Below are 21182 nucleotides of genomic sequence, written 5' to 3'. Positions count from 1 at the left end.
CGACCCTCTCAGGTTGCCTTTCACCTCCCTGGCCACCTGCTGGGTGATCTCCGCAACCACCTGCCAGGTCAGCGACCCTCTCCAACGTTTAACCCATTCCTCGGGGTGGGTTCCAGCTTTGAGTTTTTAAACCCAGTGACTGTCTTTTTCATTCTGGGAGCTCCATTTGGCCCTTGTTTAAAAGAGGCTCCATGTTGCCTTGTGGTTTCCTTTCCCCCTACACCTTGGACTGTTCTAAACGGCAGTTCCCTTAGCCTTTGCTGTTCCTGATTCTTGCTCAGGGAGAACCACTTTCTCGGGAGTTTGTAACTTTTTACTGTGAATTCCACCTCAGAGGTGCGGCAGGAGGGCCCTTCTGGGATGGTTTTGCATTTTATTCCGCCAGGCACCCAGGTGACTTTTAGCACCAAAGGTGGCGGGGGGAGAGTTTCCCAAGCTCTCTGCCACTGAGGGCGGGGCTCCACGTGTGAATCCCTCCAGCCCACCCCCGCCGGCACTCAACGTGTGACCCAGCAGGCCCCTGTCCACCCACCCCTCTTCTGGGGGCACTCGCCAGGCTGCAGCATCCCCGCCCCTACACCACCAGGAGGGAGAGTTGGCAGCCCCTCCCCCGATGGGGCGCTGGCCCTGTGGGGACCTAGAAGCAGCTGGGCCTCGGAACGCCAAGCCCCTCAAGAGATGTGGCCCCGAGCATCTTTTCACTCAGCTGCGAAACATCTTTTCCCTTGTTTATCTCAAAAAACACTACAATTCGCAAAAAAAAAAAAAAAATCCTCTCCAAAAATGCTGAAATTCTTTTTTTTCAATTGAAGTGAAATTCACATCACGTACAAGTAACCATTTTAAAGTGTGCAATCCAGTGCCGTTTAGTGCATTCACAATGTTGTCCACTCTCCAGTTTTAAAACTTTCTCATTGCCCTCGCCAAAAGAAACCCCATACATTTTTGCTATCACTCCTCATTCCACCCCCTACCCCGCAGCAACCACTGACCCGCTTCCTGTCTCTGTGGATTTGCCTTTCCTGGACATTTCACATAAATGGAATCACACACTATTTGTCCTTTTGTGTCTGGCTTCTTTACACGTAGCATCAGGTTGTCAAGGCTCATCCACGTTGCACTAGGTACTTCATTCCTTTTCGTGGCTGAATAGTATTCCATTGTGTGTATATACCCCATTTTTTTGATATTTACCTGTTCACTGTTGATGGACATTTGGGCTGTTTTCACCTGGCTATTCATGTTACTGTGAGCATGGGTGTACAATTCTTAAATGTATCTAACATCTAGGTGGTTGATTCTGCTTTTAGACCTTTTTATAACTACAATATCCCTAAAAACAATTGGAAACATTTTCAAAAACTGAAAATGCAAGAAAAGAATTACTGTTCTAAAGACATCATCCCTACAATGGGTACCCAGTGTACCCCCATGGTTGGAGGGTGGTTTGCCAAGGGGAAGGCATTAGCTGGAGCAAACCCCACCACGGTAGAGACTTACAGAGCCCCCCATGCAGAGCTCAAAGGACCCCCTCAGCCATGAAGGGAGCCCCATGTGAAGTGCCCCCAACATTCCCCTGACCCCACCCAGCACGAAAACTATGAGAAAATGGAAGGGTTTCAAAATACTTACTGTAAGAAGGAAAAAAACATTCCATTCATGTTAACCAACTACTCTACATAAATTACCATAACATGAAATGTTCTATTCTACTTTTGCTTAATCTATTCAGATCAGTGGGAAAAAAATCCATTCATTTTTGTCTTCCTCCTTCAAACACTTGAATTGCCCATCGATATCTAAGTTTCTTTGCAATCCAACTGTAAAAAGTACAAAAGTAATTGTTTCACCAAATGGAACTCATGTAAAAACTGATGGCAGCGACAGTTCACTCCCACAGGACGCGCACAGCTCAGGATGGGGTGCTTACGGATTCCAGCTCTGGGGTCAGACAGACCTGAGTTCAGTCCCAATCCTGCCTCCCCCTGCCTGTGAAGGCTCCAGCAAGTTAACCTCATTTGTAAGACGGGGTGCATTAGGATAATCAAAATGTTAACAAGCACCCCCAAAGCCTCAGTGCCTTAAGCAACAGAGACCTATCCCAAGCTGTCACTCACGCGCAGCCCCTTCCCCAGCTCCTTCACTCCCCCATGGCCCTGGGGTCCTCTACTGGATCCTGAGCCTCCCGCCAAGGAACCAGGGACGCAGACCACATCCACAGGAGGACAGCTCAAGAGGTCTGGTGTTGGGCCTGACACAGTGGACGCCACTGCTGCCCACACTGGCTGAAACTCAGTCCCAGGACTTTCACTTGGGAGAGGGTACCCAGATGGTAGGCAGCGTCTCTGCCACCGGGGAGGGCGCAGGTAACCGGACCCCCGGGACGCCGGAGTGCACTGAGTCAGGGTCTGTTCCCAGCAAATGAGCACGAAAAGAAGTCGGGGGGGGGGGAGGGCACCCGTCGAGACACTTCATTCTCAAAATGACCCAGTAGGAGTAGCCGGCAGCCACGATGGCCTCTGGGACTCCATAAAGTCCTCCACGCACGGTTCTGTTTCAACCCCACACCTCCGACCCACCTGCAAGTTCCGCTGATAGTGACAGAGGTCATTTCTTGAGCCATCACTGTGAGTCTTTGACAGAGATGGTCCCCTCAAATTCCACGCAACGGGTCCCCTCACCCCCGCCTGGCAGACAGGGCTGCGGGAGGGGCCGTCAGGGTTCCCGCCCAGGCCCTGCTGCCCTGTCTGTGGCTTCAACACCATCAAAACACATAAGCCACGTGGGCCGCAAAGACTTAGGGCAATAAACACGGGAGAAATGCTGACAACACACAGCATTCTAGACATTTATTTGTCTTTGAACTGGAATCAGCTCCCCTTTGTCCACCTTTGTGTGGGCACACGGCACACACTTAAGGGCTGTGGCTACTCGATGCTATCAACTCCAGCAAGACTCTGCCTTCAAAACCAGCGGATGACCGTTCAGTCACTTACGGGCTCTCAGATGTGCATTTTCACACTTGTAAAACAAGCCTATCTGGTGTTCTGGGAACGCCTGACAGCCTTAAGGAGAGGCACTAAAGCCTCCCGACATCACCCACCTCAGAAGGGAGGGTCAAATGAAGTCGCCCAACACACTTCCCGTTCACAGGGGGGCAGTACACCGAGGGTTCCCTCCCCGCCACGCCGCCGCCTGCTGGACGCCAAGGCCAGATATCAATTAGGCGAAGCTTAAGCCTCCCTGCCTATGACTCACCCATTTAACAGAAACCGTATCATACATTTCCCATAAATACAATGCACTGATGGTAAAGCACAGAGCCCTAAGTGATGACATCAGAGTTGGCACAGAGTTGGCACAGAAACTGATGCTCGCAGCCTGTCTGCAGCTCAGCCCGTCCCCTCCCGGCCAGTGTCAGCGGCACAGGCTGGGCGTGTGCGGCCCCACAAGCTCCCGCAGCCCCAGACAGAAGTACAGCAAAGCCTGGGGAAGGAGGCGAGAGCTGCCCCTGGGTCTACCTAGCAGACCCGGCATGGGTGCTACAAGCCTCCTTGACAAGTGGACTCTCGGGCCCTCCCATCCGCCCAGGCAGGACGATGCTTGTGCATCGTAAGGAAGGCTCTCTGGGGGAGGTGGGGCGGCCAGAGCCGGCAGCAGGGAGGGGGGCCCAGCGCCTTCTGAATTCAGGGACAAAAAACAGGTGCACTAGGCCAGCCAAGCCCACTCTGACTCAGCACAGCGGAGCATCCTTCCCGGGGCTTCCGAGCCCCACGCTGGGCCCGGCACCCGCTGGCAGAGGGAGCTCGGCGCTGGCACAGCCTGTGCACTGGGCGTCCGCACCACTGGCTCTCCTGCAGCTCACCTCGGAGACAAACGCGCAACTCCAAGGACAGCCTCAGCCGCAGCTGGGCACTCAGAGTTTATCGGCCGAGAAAGAACTAGGTAGCAGCCTGGCTAGAAGTTAACACTAAAATCCCAAGACCCTGGAGCAGTGTCTGTGCCCAGCGAGGGCTGCACTCAGTGCTCTGAGGACAGCAGCTCGTCTCCCACTCGAGCGGGCGGGGAGAGCGAGGCCCGTGCTGGGGCTGCCGCGTCCCACTCACGGTCACACTCAGGCTCCCGTGCAGAGCCCAGGGCAGCAAGGCCAGGTCGTGGGAAGACCACCGTCTCACTCGCCTCCACCACGACCCCTCCCGCCACGCTCTGAACCAGGGGCTTTGCTGACCGTGTGGCTGGGCTTCTCTGGGTCCCCGTCATCCGTGCCATCACCGCTCACCCTCGGCCACCGTGGGGCAGCCCGGTAAGCACAAGTGAGCTGCTCATCGCCTGTGCATGCGGGGGCCGTGCAGACACAAGCCCGGCGTCTCCCCAGCCCTGGGGCCGCTCATTTAACACCTGAAGGGCCCCCAACTGCCGCTGCACTTCCAGGCTGTGGCCCCCTCCACCTGGTGGTCAACGTGCAGAGTGCCAGCCACCAACGGGCAGCTCCATGCCCACTGCCCACGGCCGGGGGGGCCAGGGCTCTGGAAACAGGGAGGGGCCCTGGGCGTGGCTCTGGACGCCCAGCTGCTGACTGAGGCCGGGTTAAGTCAACAGCCAGGGTGGGAAGCTCCACACACATCCCCCCGCCCCCAGCCTACAGCAGGCAGAACTTAACCCTGCAAAGATCAAAGGGCTCTTGGTTCAAGAAGCGCACACACCCAGCAGGTTACTCGGCTTCTCTTTGAGAAGGCCATTTCATCCCTAATCTGAACCCAGAATACTGACAGAAAGTTTCCAGATAAACATCACTCGGCAAAGCACTGTGTTTACAAGGAATGCTTCCCCACGAAGAAGGGGGACAAGGAAAATTAATGACCCACATCCCAGAAGTGGTTTGGGGGTGCAGACAAGACAGTTCTTCATGAGGTGCACGTGAAGCGTGGTAATTACCATGGTAATTACCATCAGCGTGGTAATCGCCATCCATCTGGACAATGCCACCTACCCGCCAATCAATTCTTCCTCAAAGATGGAAAACACAAGTTCATCCTGTACCATTACTAACATGCTCCTTGACGGTGGCCAAGAAGACCTGGTGGGGGCCGGTCAGGGTCCTCCAACCCCCGCACGAGCACTTCACCCCTTAGCACAGTCAGCAGGGATCAACAAGAAAATTATAACCCAGCATGAAACACAAGTATTGAGACTTTTGTTTCAAATGAAGACCCCGGTATTCCAAAATGTTTCCCCTTCTGAACGTTAACTCTTTTTTGGAAAGCCTTTCCCCAAACAAAAGCAAAGACACTTAGAAATCCTGAACACTTTCCATGGAAAAAATCATAATAGTGTTTAAAAGACTGCCTTAAAGAAAATAAATGGAAATATTAGAGTCTGCAAGTAACTACTGCACACATCAGGTTGGTTTGTTTGTTACTCAACTCCGGTAGTTATTAATGATTCAGATATCAAAAATTCTAAGTGTCGTATAAGAATGTTTTAAAGCATTTCCAAACGCTTTTTAGAACTACAAGAACAATGAATATTTTTGGTTTCAGAATGTTTTCCACTGCACTGTAATGAACAAGAAGCTCAGTGTTCAGTTTTAAACCAAAGCAGGGATTAAATCAAGAATTCAGTTCCAATTGTACATCTATCTAAATACAACAGTGGAAAAAATCCTAACTACAGGCAACAATCTCTCTGAGACACATCCTCCCACAGCTAACATTTAACACTTCAACTCTTCCAGGCCCGGAAACCTCCCAGAACTGACTCCTGCTCACTTGCGCCCAAATGTGTTAAATTAGACAGGAAGGGGAAGCATAAAATTCAATTCATAACCTGAGGCCAAAATATGAGCTTCGGTTTGAAAAATGAAAAGCTACTGGGGTGACCTAACCTACTCCAACCCTTCAAATAATTAAGACATTTAACCCCAAAGACAGATGTCCAAAAAGGAACTGCCATGCTCAGGCTGACCGCAGGGCAAACACAAAGATCTCAGACAGAGATGTGTCTTGAGTCCAGGGGTCAGACAGCAGCCCAAGACACCACAGTGAAGGAAAGGAAAGGACCAGATGAAACGCTATCCCCTCCCTTCTCCTACGGCGCGCAGCTCTGGGCTGAGTCGCTGGGATTGGCTGACTCACCAGCTCTCCACCTTACCCTGGTCAGCCCGGGGGCTGGCTTTGGAAGGGCAGCTGCCTGCTGAGAGGGAAAATTAGGGATACGACTCTCAATTCCGGGGCACAGTCTCACGGGTAGTATCATTTTCCACTTTTAAAGACTTTTCCCTAAACTGAAACAGGCAGGGCCACTGAAATTATTCAGCTGTAGATGAAACAGAGATTCCACGTTGCTTTTCCGTCCCTTCCAACAACGTAATACAGTTAGGCAATCCTAGAAACAAGTCCTCTTCCACAGCCACGTCTGGGAAAAGGCATGCGGAGCCCTAGGACCCTTGGCAAATGTGTTTTCAGAGACGCCAGAATGTTCCTATGATACGTTTCTCTGCTGGCCCTTGCCGTTTATCACTGAAAACCTGCTGCTGCGGCTCACCCTCACAACGGCCTTCTGACAAGTCCCCCTGGTCTTTCCTTAACTGGTGGCAGAAGTCACACAAACAATAAGCCGCTCCTTGTACACACATCGCGTGCACGGGCTGCCACCCTCCCCTGGCACCCTACCCAGCACCAGCAGGTAGGATCAGAGCCGCCTCGGGGGGACTGCAGCAAGGAGAGGGCTGGGCAGGGGGCTGCCAAGGGCAGGGAGGCCCCAAACCACAGGCAGCTCCGGGAAGCACCAGGGTCACACCAGAACACCACTAAGAAGCAGCTGCTACAAAGACAGGGAGGTGCGAAGGGGGAGCAGGGCTGCGCAGCTGCACCAAGCAAGAAACAACCCGAATCCCCTCTGGGCCAGGCCAAGGCCGAGCAAGGGGCGGTCCCAGGCACCCTAAGCCCTCGACCCAACACTGGGAGAACTCTCCGGCCCCAAAGGCGATGAAGCATGAGCCCTTCCCGTCCCTGAACTCGCCCCAGGACCTCGGGTGCCCATCCTCCAACGGACCCGCTGCAGGAGAGCACAGATTTCAGGAACACCTGCCCTCCCCAGCCCACCCTGGGAGATCACCCACGGCGGGGGAGGAGAGCAGAAAAGCCAGACCCAGAGAAGTGGTCAGCCCTGCGGGGGGGGGGGGGGCGTGGCGGGGGCAGTGTTCCTTGGGTCGCTCAGGCACACTGTGGATGTCCGAGGCGCCTAGACGTGACCATTGGCCCCACCCCGGCCAATACCCACCCCCAGCCAAGACCCCAGCGCCCCAGCCCTACCGCGGTGCCAGCCCCCAGGGTTCGACCCCCGGACGCCTAGGATGCTCCCAGGACTCTGCGCCCGGCTCCTGGGCACCGCCGCACCCAGACTAGGACTAGCTCTGGCCGCAGCGGACACGAGCCCTGGGCGGGCGGCAGGGACGCAGCGCCCGCAGTGCGACTGGCGCAGCTGCCGAGGAGCAGGGCGCGCTGCCCAGACCCCGACCCCACGGCCGGGGAGGGGCGCCGCGCCGGGAGGACCCCACCTCTGGCCCCGCTGAGCCTGCGGCCCCGGGCGCGCTCACCCCGCCGCCGCCGGGCAGGGGACTGCCCTGGATTTGACAGCACGCGGGTGGGCACGGGCGAAGGATGGGCACGGGACAAGGATGGGGACGCGAACTGGGCCGAGGCGCGTATCGGTCCTGGTTCGGGAAGGCAGGGCCGGGACAGTGGGATGGGGACCCGCTCTGGACACAAGGAAGGAGGGGTCCGTCCGGGACCCGGGAGAGGGACATGGGGGTCCCCTCCAGAACCTGCGGTAAGTGGGGAGAGGATCTGTTCCGGATTGCGGAGGGAGGTTAGGCGGTACATTCCGGGTCCAGAATAATGGCGGGGTGGGGGGAGGCAGAAGAGAAACGGGAGAGTCATCCCTGGTGTAGGAAGGGGGGATGGAAAGGTTTTTCCGGGACCCAGGAGAAGTAGGAGGGTGTCTGCTCGGGCTGCGGGTTGGCGACCACGAGGTGTGAGCAGGGCACCACGCAGGACCGGAATGAGAAGGGAGAGGGGCCCATCTGGCAGCGGGCAGGCGTGGGGAGGGAGTGCACCCTGGCCCGAGGGTAAGAGCAGGAGGGGCGGTTTGGGACCGGGCGGGGTGGGGGGACCCGTGGAAGGGGGAGGGCGACGGTGTGAGCAAGTCGCGGAGTGGAGGGTAGGGTGTCGGCGGCACGACGGAGAGGCCGGTCGCGAGCGGGAAAGGGGATCTGCCTCGGCAGCGAGGGACGGGTCCGCTCACCTTGGGTTTGTACAGCCACTTTCGGAACCTGTTCATCATCGCCGCGCCGGCCCGGCCCGGCCCCGGCGGCCCTCACCTCCGCAGCGCTGCGCCTGGGCCCGGCTGCGGCGCGGGGCGGGCGGACGCGGGGCAGGGCCGGGCCGGGGTCCCGCGCGGACCCGGGGCGCGGGGCGGGCGGCGTCAGGTGCGCGGAGCAGGTGCGCCGCCGGGAGATGCTCGGAGAGCTGCGCGCGGAACTGACCCGTAGACCCCGGTGGGCAGGCGGACGCGCGGACTGACCAGGCACGGGGGCGCCGGCTCCTCGCGGCTCACTGACACCAGGTGCCTCGGCCGGCCACCGCCGCCCGAGCCACACATGCGCCGACGCGCCGCGAGCCCCAGACCAGCCGCGAGCCACCGAGGCTGCCCAATCCGGTCGCTGCGCCGCGCCGCGCCCCGCCCGAGGCGCGCTCCCCCGCAGGCGACCCGGCGCGCCTGGAGGGGCCGAGAACTACAAGTCCCGATGGGCATTGCGGGGAAGGAGGGGCCCTGAATGTGGCGACCTTTCTGGGCCGCGGGCGCTGTGCATTCTGGGGGTTGTAGTCTTCCCGCGGACGGCTCCGGAGCGTGCAGAGGTTGCTAAGTGACAACGCCCAAACTGCGCCCCAGCACCGCCCCTGCCCTGAGGGTTGCCGGGGTTCTGGCGGAGCAGAAGTGGAAGGGGAGATCCACTGCTATTCCCCAGCCCCCTCGCGCCCGCAAGCCCTGCAATTGCTATGCGGCCGGGCGGTGGCGAGAAGGGAGGTTCCGGAGCGCCCGCGGAGCCCGCTGACAGGTACGCGGGGAAGGGAAGCAGGCGAGACCCGAAAGGGGGGCGAGGCGCGCGTCCTCTCAGCACCAGCACCACCCACGTGCAACTTCCCTAGATCTGCGGGCCAGTTCTCGTCCTTCTTGCTTCCCATCTTCTTGCTTTCGCTCACCACCTTTTTTGGTCTTCTTCCCAGTTCCTTGACTAAAGTTAACGGTGCTTTTTTTTTTTTTTTAATCGCCACAATAAACGATGCTTTTTAAAAAGATATTCTCCCATATTCACTACTTCCCCTAGCCATGCCCTAATTTGGATCCATAAAAACAATCAACAAAATCTAAGAATCTATTAAGTGCTAAGCAGAAAGTTAAAAACAAGTGTGTGGTCTCCCATTAAACTCCCTCTGGTACCTGAAGAATCAGGCACAAAGAGGCTGCTGCGCTCTGGCTGTAGGAAGGAACCCTCCCCCAACCGCCTTGCGCTTTCCCCTGCCCCCACCCAGCACCACTTCGGGTACGTGCAGATTTAGGGTGCACAAGAGGGAGGTAACGCTCTCTTGATAGAGGATTTATTCTCTGCTGCTCATGTATCACTGGCCCAGGGTCCAGGTGCTCAGATGGGCTGGACTCCCTGGCCCCTTTATTCCATTAGAGTCAATGTGAGTCTAGGCACAGGCAGCCGTGAGATTTCCCTGAGTGCTGGCAGTCCTCCGTGTTCGTTTTTGAGTACCTGATTGATCCTCCCCACTCCCCTCCAGCTACCACCCAGTCACTTCTCCCCTAAAGAGCAAAACCCCTCCGGAGGTGCCTCTTATCTCCAATTCATTTCCACCTTTTCTCTCTTGAGCCTGCTCCAATCAGATTTTCACCCAGCCCCTCCTCCCAGGCTCTTTATCTAAGTCATTCTTGACCTCCATGTTGCTAAATCCAGCTATGAGAGCTCAGCCCCGCCTCTTCCAGGAACAAGTGTCCCAGCTGAGTACTCCCCTCCTGGACACACTGTCCTTACTTGGCTGGAACAGATCTCACTCTCTGCCTCTCCTCCTGTGGCTGCTCCTCCTCAGTCTCCTTGGCTGGCATCTCCTTGCTCCTCAACATCCTGACACTAGAGCCCCAGGACTCGGTCCTTGGAAGCCCCTCTATCCACCCTCTCCCTGGATGATTTCCTGTGGTCGCATGGTTCAATAAACAACCATTTTCTCCTGACCTTCCAAAACCTGCATCTCCAGCCTGAACCTTGCCCCACGACTCTAGACCCCTTTTCCTGTTCTTTGCCAGTTGGATGTCTACCAAATTCCCCCAAACAAAACGTGTCCAACTGCACTCCCAGTCATCCCCCATAAATCCTGCTCTTCCCCCAGCCACTGTTTCCAGTCCGAGAACTTGGGTAGACACTCTGTGGGTGTGCCCTTGGCCTACTCCAAGTCTGGGACTGTTGTTGCTGCTCAGAGCCTCCCTTCCTATGCTTCCCAGTTTGAAACTGTGCTCAGGATGAAGGCTGACCTCAGGGAAATGGGTGTATAGTTAGGATTAGATTCAGCTTTATGCAACGAAAAATTTCAACATCATAGTGACCCAAACAAGATTATTGGTGTTTCCATAAAATAGGTCCATGGGGAGGCAATCTTGGGAGATATGACACCCCCAAAAGTCATCAGGGATCTGGGCTCCTCTAGCTTGCTCTTCTGCCATCTTTGCATGTTTCCTCGTGGTCCAGAATTGCTGCCTAAGTTCCTCCCATCACCTCCTGAGTCCAGGCAGCAGGGTGGAAAAGAGAAGAAGTGTATGCTCCTCCCTTTCAAGGAGACTTTCCGGAAGTCTCTAACTCTTCCACTTCTTGGCATACCCAGATGCCAGGAAGGCTAGGAAATGTCATCTTTCAGTTGGGCAGCAATAGACTCAACTAAAAATCAGGGTTTTGTTACTCGGGAAGAAAGGAAGAGTGGAGATTGAAAAGCAACCAGCAAAACCTGCCACATGGGTCTGTACTTTAAGCAAAGCCATCAGAGCATGACTTAGCAGAAATCCTTAGTAGACTGGCTTTAATCAGAATTAAAAGCCAGGAAAAGAATGTATTTTAATTAACACACATTTGGGATCCATGTAAATGAAGCCTCTCTAGTGGTTGAGAGTGTTGAACTAGTGTGTGTCTGATGGAATTTAAATCTCCTCATGTAATCTCATTTCTGTCTGTAAAGGATTTGCTAAGAAAAGACTTGGTCCAGCCCACCTTTAAAGTTTTCTTAAATATGGGACAGTCAAGTCCTGTGAGTGGAGTTAAAATTAATATTAAAAAAACAATAAGCTTGGGAATTAAATCTCCCTACCCACACGTATGGTTTTACACCGTTAAAATAAAGCTGAGGTGCTAAAAGCACGCATCAGGATTGGATGAACTTCAATACCTGTTTCCTACCGAAAGTTGTGACTATTTTGACTAAGATTATAGGCTAATTTCAGTGGGAATGCAGAACTCTAGTGTCTCTTCGCAATGTCCACCCGCATGGGCAGCTCTCTGTGCCAGGTGTGGGGTGCCCAGCTCCCACCCCGAGGAGCCCTCAGGCCCGACAGTTTTGCAGGGGACCAGAATTGCAGGGGGGTAGGGCCCAGCAGCCACAGCGCCACCCCACCCCCCCCCCCGTATCCTCCACCCGGCCCCTCCTTTCATTGCTTCCGGTCCCTTCCATCCAGGTCCCTGTGAATGCGGGGAGGGCTTGGGTGGCTTTCTTGCTCCTCCTGGACTTGCATCATCACTAAAGGGCCCATCAAGTCATCCTTTCTTCAGAATGTTCCAGCTCCAGGACAGGAGGGGAGGGCAGGGAAGCCCTCCTGCCTGGGTGCAGCTTCCCCTACACACACACGCACGCACGCACACACACACGCAGACTGTGCACTCTCACCGCCCATGTCAGGTACAAGAGGGGGCACTTTCCATCCCGTTCCTCCAGGCTGAGCCCATCCAGGGCAGCCCGCCACATGACCACAATGGGGTGGGAGGAGGAGAAAAACTCAATCCTTAACATTGTTTCCATAAAAACAGACTTTTTACCTAGGTTCAGGACTCGCCTTTTGAGCCCTGGAATGTGACTGCTATTTCCCTTTATCGTGTTGACATGGGTGCCTCTTTCACACAGTTCTGGGATCAGGCAGAGTGGCTGGTGGGAGGACTTTAGACCCCAGCCTGGGCCTCAGCTGTTGCCACAAGCAGAAAATCCTCCTTGGGGATGAAGAGACTGACCCCCCGACCCCAACCCCCAGCTCAAGGCTGGTTTGTTCTCTTCCACTTTAACCTGCCTAGTAAATATTATTGGGACATCTATTATTTTTCATTTAAATGAGACAGTAAAACTGAACTCTGTTGAACTGTAGGATCTGTGGAAGCAAAGGTTTAAAAAAGCACTACTATGATCTTTGGGTAGGTCTATCTCTGGATGTTAAAGCTGTCTTTCAGATTGAAATACAAGCACCATTTAGGGTGCTTGATCCTTTTGTATGTTTTTACAGTCCCTCATTCATTCCACAGACAATTCTGTGGCTCTCACTGGGTGCCAGCTCTGGGGTAAGGGCAGAGAACTCAGAGGTGAAAAGGCAGGGCCCTGCACCAGAGGCTCACAGGAGTGTAAGGGAAGTTTGGGTGACTTCGGAGTAGGCACAGAGAAGGGGAGAGCTAAGGGAGGAGGAAGGGAGGCTTCACAGGTGGTGATATTTGAATGGGGTGTTGACGGATGCCTAGGAGCTCACCAGGAAGAGCAGAAAGAAGAGTATTTGAGGCTCTGGAGACACATGTGATGGGGCTTCTGAGCCAGTGAGAAGCCCAAGTGGACAGGGCTGGGGCGAGGAAGGAAGAGGGTCCAGGGACGGTGACCCTGGGCTGTGAAGGGGTAGGGCAGGCTGAGGAGACCCCGCTGGGTCCTGCGGCAGCTGAGAACTTGGAGGATGTGTTAGTGATGGATGGAGTGGAAGGGGACTCCCCTGACCGGAGACCACTCCTCCCAGACCTCCCGCACTTCAGAAAGCGGCACTACCACCTGCCCTGAGGCAGTGACGCGTCCTGGTGGTGCCGGCAGCTGGCTTACTCAGCACCCATGGCTCACGAGCACTTCGGGACAAGAACTGATGTGGAAATAGGAACTCTTGGGCACCCCCATAAGCCTTCCTGGGTCTTGGCCTTTGCTCATGCAGTTTGCCCTGGTTTCCATAGACCCCATCTCCGGATCCACTGACCCTCCTGAGAGGTGGTCTCCAGGGCCTGCCCTCGGCATCAGGGCTTCAAGCCATTTCCAGCACATTTCCGAGTTCCAAGAGGCCTTTCTTCTGGCCTCATTCGGGAGAGGCTCCTGCCGGCTTTTGTGTCCATGCACAGCTGGGGCTGGGCCCTGAAGCAGCCCCTAAGGAGCTGCCCCAGTCAAGCCTCTGTGCTGGGTGGAGCTGGGGCCCAAGAGTGCAGCTGGCAGAGGGGTGGGGACGCATCCCCTGGGCTGACAGGCAGGCAGCTGCGGAGCTTCCTTCCCTGTCCTTTTTTTTTTTCTGGCCGCATGGCATGTGGGATCTTAGTTCCCCGACCAGGGATTGAACCCACACCCCCTGCATCGGAAGTGCAGAGTCTTAACCACTGGACCGCCAGGGGAGTCTCTCCTTCCCTGTCCTGATGAGGGCAGGTGTCAAAGCCTCGGTAAAACTGCTCCAAAACGGGGGACCTGAGAGGTGCAGAGCTCCCCTTGTAACCCCTGTCCCCCGTGCTCTGGGGCCCTTGGCCTGCCACCTGCTGCCACCTTCCTGGAAAATCTCTGGCTTCCCAGTCCCAAGCCTGCCCCTTTCTGGGCTCCCTCCCTGGGCCAGGTGCAGGGCCCCCCCCATCCACAGAGCCGTCATTCTTCCTGGTTGGAGATGGGTTCCCTGAACCCTGGTGCCCAGAGTTACCACTGGGGAGCCCGACGCTACCCTGCACCCCTCCTGTCCCTTCCTACACGACCTGCTTCAGGGCGCTCAGGGACCCTGTCCCTCAATTCTGGGATATTCCCTTGCATTATGTCGCTCCCATTTTTCTGGAACTCCTGTTGATTGGAATTCAGATCTTTTGGAGTGGTTCCCCGATTTTCTTGGTGTTTTTCTCCTACTTCCTACATCTTCATCTTTTTCTGCTCTCTGGGAGATTTCCTCAGCTTTATCTTCTGCCTCTTCTATTTATATCTTTAGTCCTGCTGTCATATTTTAATTTCCAAGAACTCTTTCTTTTCCTGCAGATGTTTCTTGGATACCGTATCTCTCTCCATCTCTCAGAGGTGGTATAGTTGTTTGTTTCCGGGTTTTTCCTGCTGTGTATGTTGTCTGCTTTCTCCTACTTCCTTTTTTGCTGGTTTCTGTTTCCAAGTTTGGTGTCAGAGGCTCTCTGCAGTGTCTGGTGGCATTTGGCCTTCGTTCTCTTTCAAGTGATGGTGGGGAGGGGGGACTCACCCAGTGGACCGTGATTGGCTGGGATTGGCCATCTCACTGGTGACCCCCAGTGTCAGTGTATGTGGCTTTTGTTTTTTCACGCAGTCTCCATCCTGGAGGGCCTCAGTCTGGGTGCTGCCATCCAGAGCCATTCCAGCCTGTTGGGTGGAGAAGAGGTACCCCTGCTGTCCCCAGGGCACTAGCAGCCTGGCTTTGCCAATAGCTGGGGCCCAAGAAGCCAGCAGCACGGTGACCCAGGGAAGCTGCCCAATCAGCGTGGAACAAGGGGGGATGAGAGAGGAGCTCCTGGGGGGCTTGGCCACCCTGCTCTGAGGACAATTTGGGGGTCACCTGTTAGAACCACTTCCTGGGGTCCCATTCCTACCCCAAGCGGCTTCTCCAGGGTCTGCCAGAGAAGGGCTCTGAGCAAGCCAGTCTCCTGAAGCTGGTCTGTTTCTGGAATGCTCAGGCCTGGCCACTTACCGGCTATGCATCCCCTCTGGGTGCTGGTTACCTTATCTTTAAATTGGGGGTATTGAACATGGTGACCCGAGGATTCTCCTTGCCCCAAACTTTTGTGTTTAGGTCCCCCTCTCCCTCCGAGCAGGGCCTGCTGAGTCATCCACCACCAAACCCCAGGTGGGCTGAGGGCCGCTCAGGCTGACTCACAAGGTGCCTCCACTCTCTGGCCTGGCCTCTCCCAGGGGTCATCCCCACCCGTGCACAGCTGGAGGGCTTGGGGCCACGTGGGGCAGCCAGGGAGCCTCCAGGGGCGGGGCAGAGAGGGCTGCTGGGGCTGTGGGCGAGTGGGAGCCTGGGGGCGGGCTCCCCAAGGCCTGCAGGGACACAGCCCAGGAAGTGGGCCTGGGCTTACCCCCGCCGGGGTCCCCACTTCCCTCCAACACTCCTCGCCCCGCGAGGTCCCAGGCTCTCTGGTGGACCTCCTGTCAGTTTGGTGAAGGTCCTTTGCCACCTGCCGAGCTGACAGCCCTGGGTGCGTGGAGGGCGTGACCTGTCATGGTTTGCTTTTAGGGTCCCACCTGGGAAGATGGCCTACTATGGAAAATGCATTGAAACTGTGATTAAGCTACTGGACCAATTTAAACCTGAGAAGGAGAGTCCCGAGCAGTTCCTGGAGGCTGCGGCCACCTCCCTGCAGGTAGGGTCCGAGTGGTGGCTCAGGGCTCACGGGGAGGCCGTAGCAGTGACACCTGTCAGGAGCTTTTTTTTTTTTTTAATTTATTTATTTTACTTATTTATTTTTGGCTGTGTTGGGTCTTCGCTGCTGCGCGCAGGCTTTCTCTAGTTGCGGCGAGCGGGGGCTACTCTTCGTTGCCGTGCGTGGGCTTCTCACTGCGGTGGCTTCTCTTGTTGCGGAGCACGGGCTCTAGGCGCGCGGGCTTCAGTAGTTGTGGCGCGCGGACTCCAGAGCACAGGCTCAGTAGTTGTGGCTCACGGGCTTAGTTGCTCCGTGGCATGTGGGATCTTCCCGGACCAGGGAACGAACTTGTGTCCCCCGCATTGGCAGGAGGATTCTTAACCACCGCGCCACCAGGGAAGCCCTGTCAGGAGCTTTTTAGTCTCATTCCTAACAGCCGCTTTCCTTCCTTCACGAGGAGAGGCCCAAGGCGAGATTCCCAGCTAGCCAGAGGCTTACGTCAGCTCTCACTCTGAATCTCGGGAGCCCTTCAGGGATGGGACCCCCTCTTTGCTTCAGGAGGCGTTCCTAGCTCCCAGAATGTGCACCTGACTACTCTCGTGACAAGGGGACATGGGCGCCATAACTCGGGGTGCGTCTGTGGGGTCGTCCCACCCTCGGCTGAAGGTGGACGGCAGTCAGCCTCGCAGGCACCTCGGCTCAGCACCCTCCACTGGGGGACATCTTCGTCCCCCAGGGCAGGGATGTGCGTGGGGCAGAGGAGCCACACCTGGAAGAGCTACTCGGCTCTTGTTCCCGTGCCCCGGGGGTCCCTGTCCTACCACAGCCCACCCCACTTCAAGCATATGCAGAGAGACCCCGGGCTGAAGTCTCTGGGCCCAGGTCTGTCCTCGCTCTAGCACCTTGGAGGCCTCCCTGTGACTTGACCTCACATCCGTCCGTCCGTCAAGGGCAGGTGCCAGGAGCAGGGGCATGCGTTGCAGGGGTGCCACCTTCAGGACTCCGGGCCGTGGACTCCGTTGGACGGGGCATCCAGAGGAGACTAAGTCCACCCAGGGAAGCGCTCGGGGATTACCACTCGGCCTGCTGCCCCCATTCCCCTCGCCGCGCCCCCTGGAAGGAGGAGAAAATGGGGTCTTATGGGGTGAATCGCCAGCTGCAGCCTTCCCTTACTCTGCTTAACAAGGCCTGTGAGCTGCTTTGCGGGCCCTGGGATGTGACTGGGGCCAGGCCCCACCCCCATACACCTGCAGGGGCGTGACCTCTGCTGTGCCGCAGACAGACCCACCTTCCCTTTCTCCGTCAGCCGCCTTGTGGGGCATCAGCTGGAAAACCTGGTTGGCAGGATGGGGGGCAGGGCCCCGGCAGTGCACGCAGAGCCGGGGCGTCTGGAAACCAAAGCCTCTCTCACAAGAGAAAGCTGGGCACCGCTGCCCCAGTCCCTGCTCCCCTGTGTCATTCAGAAAAGGATGTCTCTGCCGGCTGGAGCCTGGCAGTCAGCAAGGACTGGGCCGTGGGCTGCACCTCCCTCCCCCCAGTCTCTGCTCCCCCTCCTCAAACTCTCCCCTGAGACCCTAAGCATTTTGGGGGAATGATGAAAACAGCCAAGGCCAGGCCCATCCACAGTCCTGCTCTTTCCCAGTCTGAGCTGGCCTTGCACAGCTCAGCGCAGCCCCAGCCCGGCCGGCCCGCCCCTCCCCACTGCAGGCCCGGCCCCTTCGGCTACTCCTTCTGTCTGTCCGGCCTCACTCCCCTCAGTGGGTCTTTCCCGTCACCCACAGCTGCTATGCATTCCCTCATCCTAAGAAAAAGACCTCTCTACTCCAGGTCCCTGTGTCACCCACGTTTCTCACCCTCCATTTCCAGCGAACCTCCTTGGTGTCCTGCCCTCTGTCCCCAGCCCCGGCCCCCCAGGCCCTGCAAGGCATCCCTTACCGCTCAGCAAAAGTGGTAAAGTTAGTGTCCTTATTTCTCCAGAATAATTACTGAAAGTGGGTTTGTTACAACAAATAGTTTGGGATGGGAATTCCCTGGAGGTCCAGTGGTTAGGACTCTGAGCTTCCACTGCAGGGGGCAGGTTCGATCCCTGGTCAGGGAACTAAGATCCCACAAGCCGCACGGCACAGCCAAAAAAAAAAAACAAAGTAGTTTGGGGATTTTTTTTTACCACATCCAATGGATTATTAATAGTAAATGAGTCCTAGTTGTCACCGGTGAGCCATGGCATGATGACAGACGTGTGCAAGGCCGTGGGGAGGGAGGCACCACACCAGCTCGGCCCCCGACCCAGCGGTGCCCTGAGTCTTCCAAGGGGGCCATCTGAGTCTTTGAGATGTGCCTATGCTGGACGGACGGAGAAGCAGCTTCTTTTACAGATGCACCTGTCTTTTACAACCTTTCAGAAAGCCATCCTAAGTCCAAGTGGAATGGTACACTGGAAACTGACCCAGTTTGGACAACGTACCTTTACTTCCAGCTGTCAGAAAATTGGTGCAGTACACCACTCTTGTTAGGCCAGGGCTCAAGACTGCCACCTGGCAGAGAATTACACAGCACATAGACCCACTGGCAGAGAGTCCGGGGAAGGGCAGGGCTGTGGATTCAGCTGGCTCCCCAAAAAAGAAATGTTGACGTCCGCACCCCGGTTACCTGTGAATGTGACCTTATTTTGAGATACCATCTTTGCAGATATAATTAATAATCTCAAGATAGGGAAAAGTCCAAGGATTTGCGGATTGGGGGCAGGGTGTGGTGACTCTCCCTCTCTAGACTGAAGCCTGGGAACCCCTCCCCTGACACACACACACACACACACACACACACACACACAGAGCAGCCTCCCAGCCCTCTGACAGGGGTTCCCTCGGGCACGGTCCCGATGGCATTTCTGCACAGAGAGCATATGTCAGTGGGAGAAGATTTGGTCTAAGATCAGAAAGGGATCCATTTACCATTGAGAGAAAGTTCTCCATCAGCAGCACCGTGCACGAGGGGGGCCAGTCTGCGGAGTGGTTGTAGAAACAGATGCCAGTCTGCGGAGTGGTTGTAGAAACAGAAGTGGCCTGACGTCTGGGAACAGCACTGAGGACCTGGCTGGGGGCCTGGAGCTGGAGAAAGGACGGAGGGCAGGAGGGGGCGGCACCAGCGACAAGGCACTGCTGCCAGCCAGCGCCCGGTCCTCAGTGGGGAACAGGAGGGAGGAGGTGCTTCCCACCCTGCCTCCCTCCTGCCCCAGGCTTTGCCCACCCCCACTGGTTAATGTCTCTTTGGAACAAGTGTCATTTCATTAGTGCACCAGCTATAAGGGGGATGGAGCCTGGTGGGCGTCACTCCTCCGGGCTACCCAGCACCACGGCTCAGGCACCAGGACCACCAGGTTGGGCGTAGGAACGTCCAGAGAACTGTCCGGGCCTGCAGGGCAGGGGTGGGGTGTGATAGGCACAGCAGTCAGCTTGGGGTACCCAGAAAGCCCATGAGGTCTGAGTAGCCCTCGCAGAAGGGTCTGGCTTTGAGAGAGATTCCCTGGGGGTGGGAGGAGGGGGGAGAAGGAGATCCGGCCACTCAGCAAACAGTGGGCAGGAGGGCAGGTGAGCGCTGAGCAGGGGAACGAAATGGGCTGGCAGGAGAAGTGCCCTGCAGCTGGTCAGTCAGACAGTCTGGGGGTGAGGCAGGGGTGGGGAAAGGCCAGTTCCCCAGCCGAGGGAAAGGGGTGGGGGGGAGGGGGGGAGGGGAAACCGGAATGGGCTTGTGCAAGAGGTTGGGGGAATAGCAGGAGTGGGTGGAGCCTGGAAACACCAGCCCAGGTTCCTGCCGGAAGGCCCAGGGTGGCAGGGTGGCGGGGTGGCAGTGGCCAAGTCCCAGAAAGCCTTGTTTCACTTTCTAGTCCATAGTGTCAGAGAAAACCTGGGCTCAGGAAATATTTTTTATTTTAATATATTTTTATAAACACCTGATACGTTGACATCAAAGATCCAAAACCCAAAAGGTTCAAAATGGTATCCAGCGGGGGTCTCGCTCCCACACTGGCCCTCCCAGGAGACCAATGACCTGTGGTTCCTTCCAGAGACGGTCCAGGTCTGTCTTGCATAGATAATAGATCTGGAAAAATTTTGTTTAAGCTATAAATTTTACGTTTAAAAGTTATATATAATTATATATGTATTTTAAAAATCTTTTTCAAAACAGTAGTGCATTGTAACACAGTCCTGCCTTTGCTTTTTTCACTTAACGAGATATCCTGGGGACCGTTCCACGTTCTTATCGTGAAGCCATAAGCATCCTTCTGTCTGGCTGTGCCAGAACCGTCCCAGCCATCCCCCGTGGACGGGATCATGGCTGTTTCCAGTCCTTTACTGTTGCAAATCGCCGTGGGACAGACTGGCCCACTTGTCCCGCTGCACCTGGGCAGACGCGCCCAGGGTCAAGTCCCAGAAAACACATGTGCGAGAGTATTGGCCCTCATGATTGCAAAAGATCTTTCCAGTTGACCCTCCACAGAGACCTCCACGTTGACACTCTACCTGGCAGGTGGGGAGTGCTTGTTCCCCTATGGCTTGCTTACGTAGCGTGCTAGCAAATGTTATCTTTGCCAACCAAATAGGTGGGAAAAGGCAGTTGGTGTAGTTATAATCAGCATTTTTCCTGTTTTATATATATATATATATATTTTAAGACAAAACCCATACTTTCATTACAGTTTATTTATTTATTTATTTATTTTATTTATTTATTTTTGGCTGTGTTGAGTCTTCGTTGCTGTGTGCAGGCTTTCTCTAGTTGGGGCGAGCAGGGGCTACTCTTCGTTGCGGTGCGTGGCTTGTCATTGAGGTGGCTTCTCTTGTTGCAGAGCACGGGCTCTAGGCACGTGGACTTCAGTAGTTGTGGCTCGCGGGCTCTAGAGCGCAGGCTCAGTGGTTGTGGCGCATGGGCTTAGCTGTTCCGCGGCATGTGGGATCTTCCCAGACCAGGGCTCGAACCTGTGTCCCCTGCATTGGCAGGCGGATTCTTAACCACTGCGCCACGAGGGTAGTCCCTCTCCTGTTATATTTTCATGAGTATTTCTTTCTCTGAACTATCGCTTGGATCTGTGTCTGTTAGGAAACAGTGTTTGGCTATAACAACACCAGGAAAGCAGTGGCTTAAAGAAATTAGAGGTATCTTTGCTCACACAAGAAGCAGTCTGCACATAGGCAGTCCAGGATGGGTTCAGCAGCTCTGTGGTGCCATTAGGAACTCAATCTCCTTCCTGTCTGCTTATCCATCCTTAGAATGTACCCTTTGCCTTGTAGTTGCAAAATGGCTGCCCTACTCCAGCATTGCATCCATATCCCAGAGAGAAGAGGAGAAAGGCAAACAGTATAAGGCAGGCACCAGCTGAATCTCCCTAACTTTCAAGGAGCTTTCTTGGAGGCCACACCTAGCAATTTGCCATCAGATCTCATTGATTGGAGCCATGTGCCACATCAGCTAGGGGCCCGGAAAAGTTTTAGCTGGGCACATT

The 21182-nt window shown here is 55.7% G+C and overlaps 2 protein-coding genes across 10 annotated transcripts in view; one reads left to right on the top strand and one right to left on the bottom strand.

The window, feature by feature from the left end:
* ZFYVE28 (zinc finger FYVE-type containing 28) overlaps positions 1-8754 on the bottom strand; it is a 114481-nt gene extending 105727 nt beyond the window's left edge. For 2 of the 8 annotated variants that reach the window (XR_014264433.1, XR_014264434.1), the window contains exon 1: positions 8305-8753. Coding sequence is in view for 6 of the 8 variants with exons in the window: in XM_082464336.1 (XP_082320462.1) it covers positions 8305-8343 (39 nt within the window). In the remaining 2 variants the exon portion in view is untranslated. Of the gene's footprint in view, positions 1-8304 lie in introns of all 8 variants that reach the window. The other 6 variants (XM_082464333.1, XM_082464334.1, XM_082464336.1 and 3 more) reach the window with 5 other exon arrangements.
* A 96-nt stretch (positions 8755-8850) lies between these two features.
* The window catches only part of CFAP99 (cilia and flagella associated protein 99), a 43887-nt gene continuing 31555 nt past the window's right edge, over positions 8851-21182 (top strand). For both annotated transcript variants that reach the window (XM_082464375.1, XM_082464374.1), the window contains exons 1-2: positions 8851-9118; positions 15556-15682. In XM_082464375.1, the coding sequence (XP_082320501.1) occupies positions 9060-9118; positions 15556-15682 (186 nt within the window). In that variant the 5' untranslated portion in view covers positions 8851-9059. The remainder of the gene's footprint in view (positions 9119-15555; positions 15683-21182) is intronic.

This window comes from Balaenoptera physalus (genome assembly GCF_965194825.1).
Source record: "Balaenoptera physalus genome assembly, chromosome: 5".
Taxonomy (NCBI): Eukaryota; Metazoa; Chordata; class Mammalia; order Artiodactyla; family Balaenopteridae; genus Balaenoptera; species Balaenoptera physalus.
This window is presented reverse-complemented; position numbering and strand designations above follow the sequence as displayed.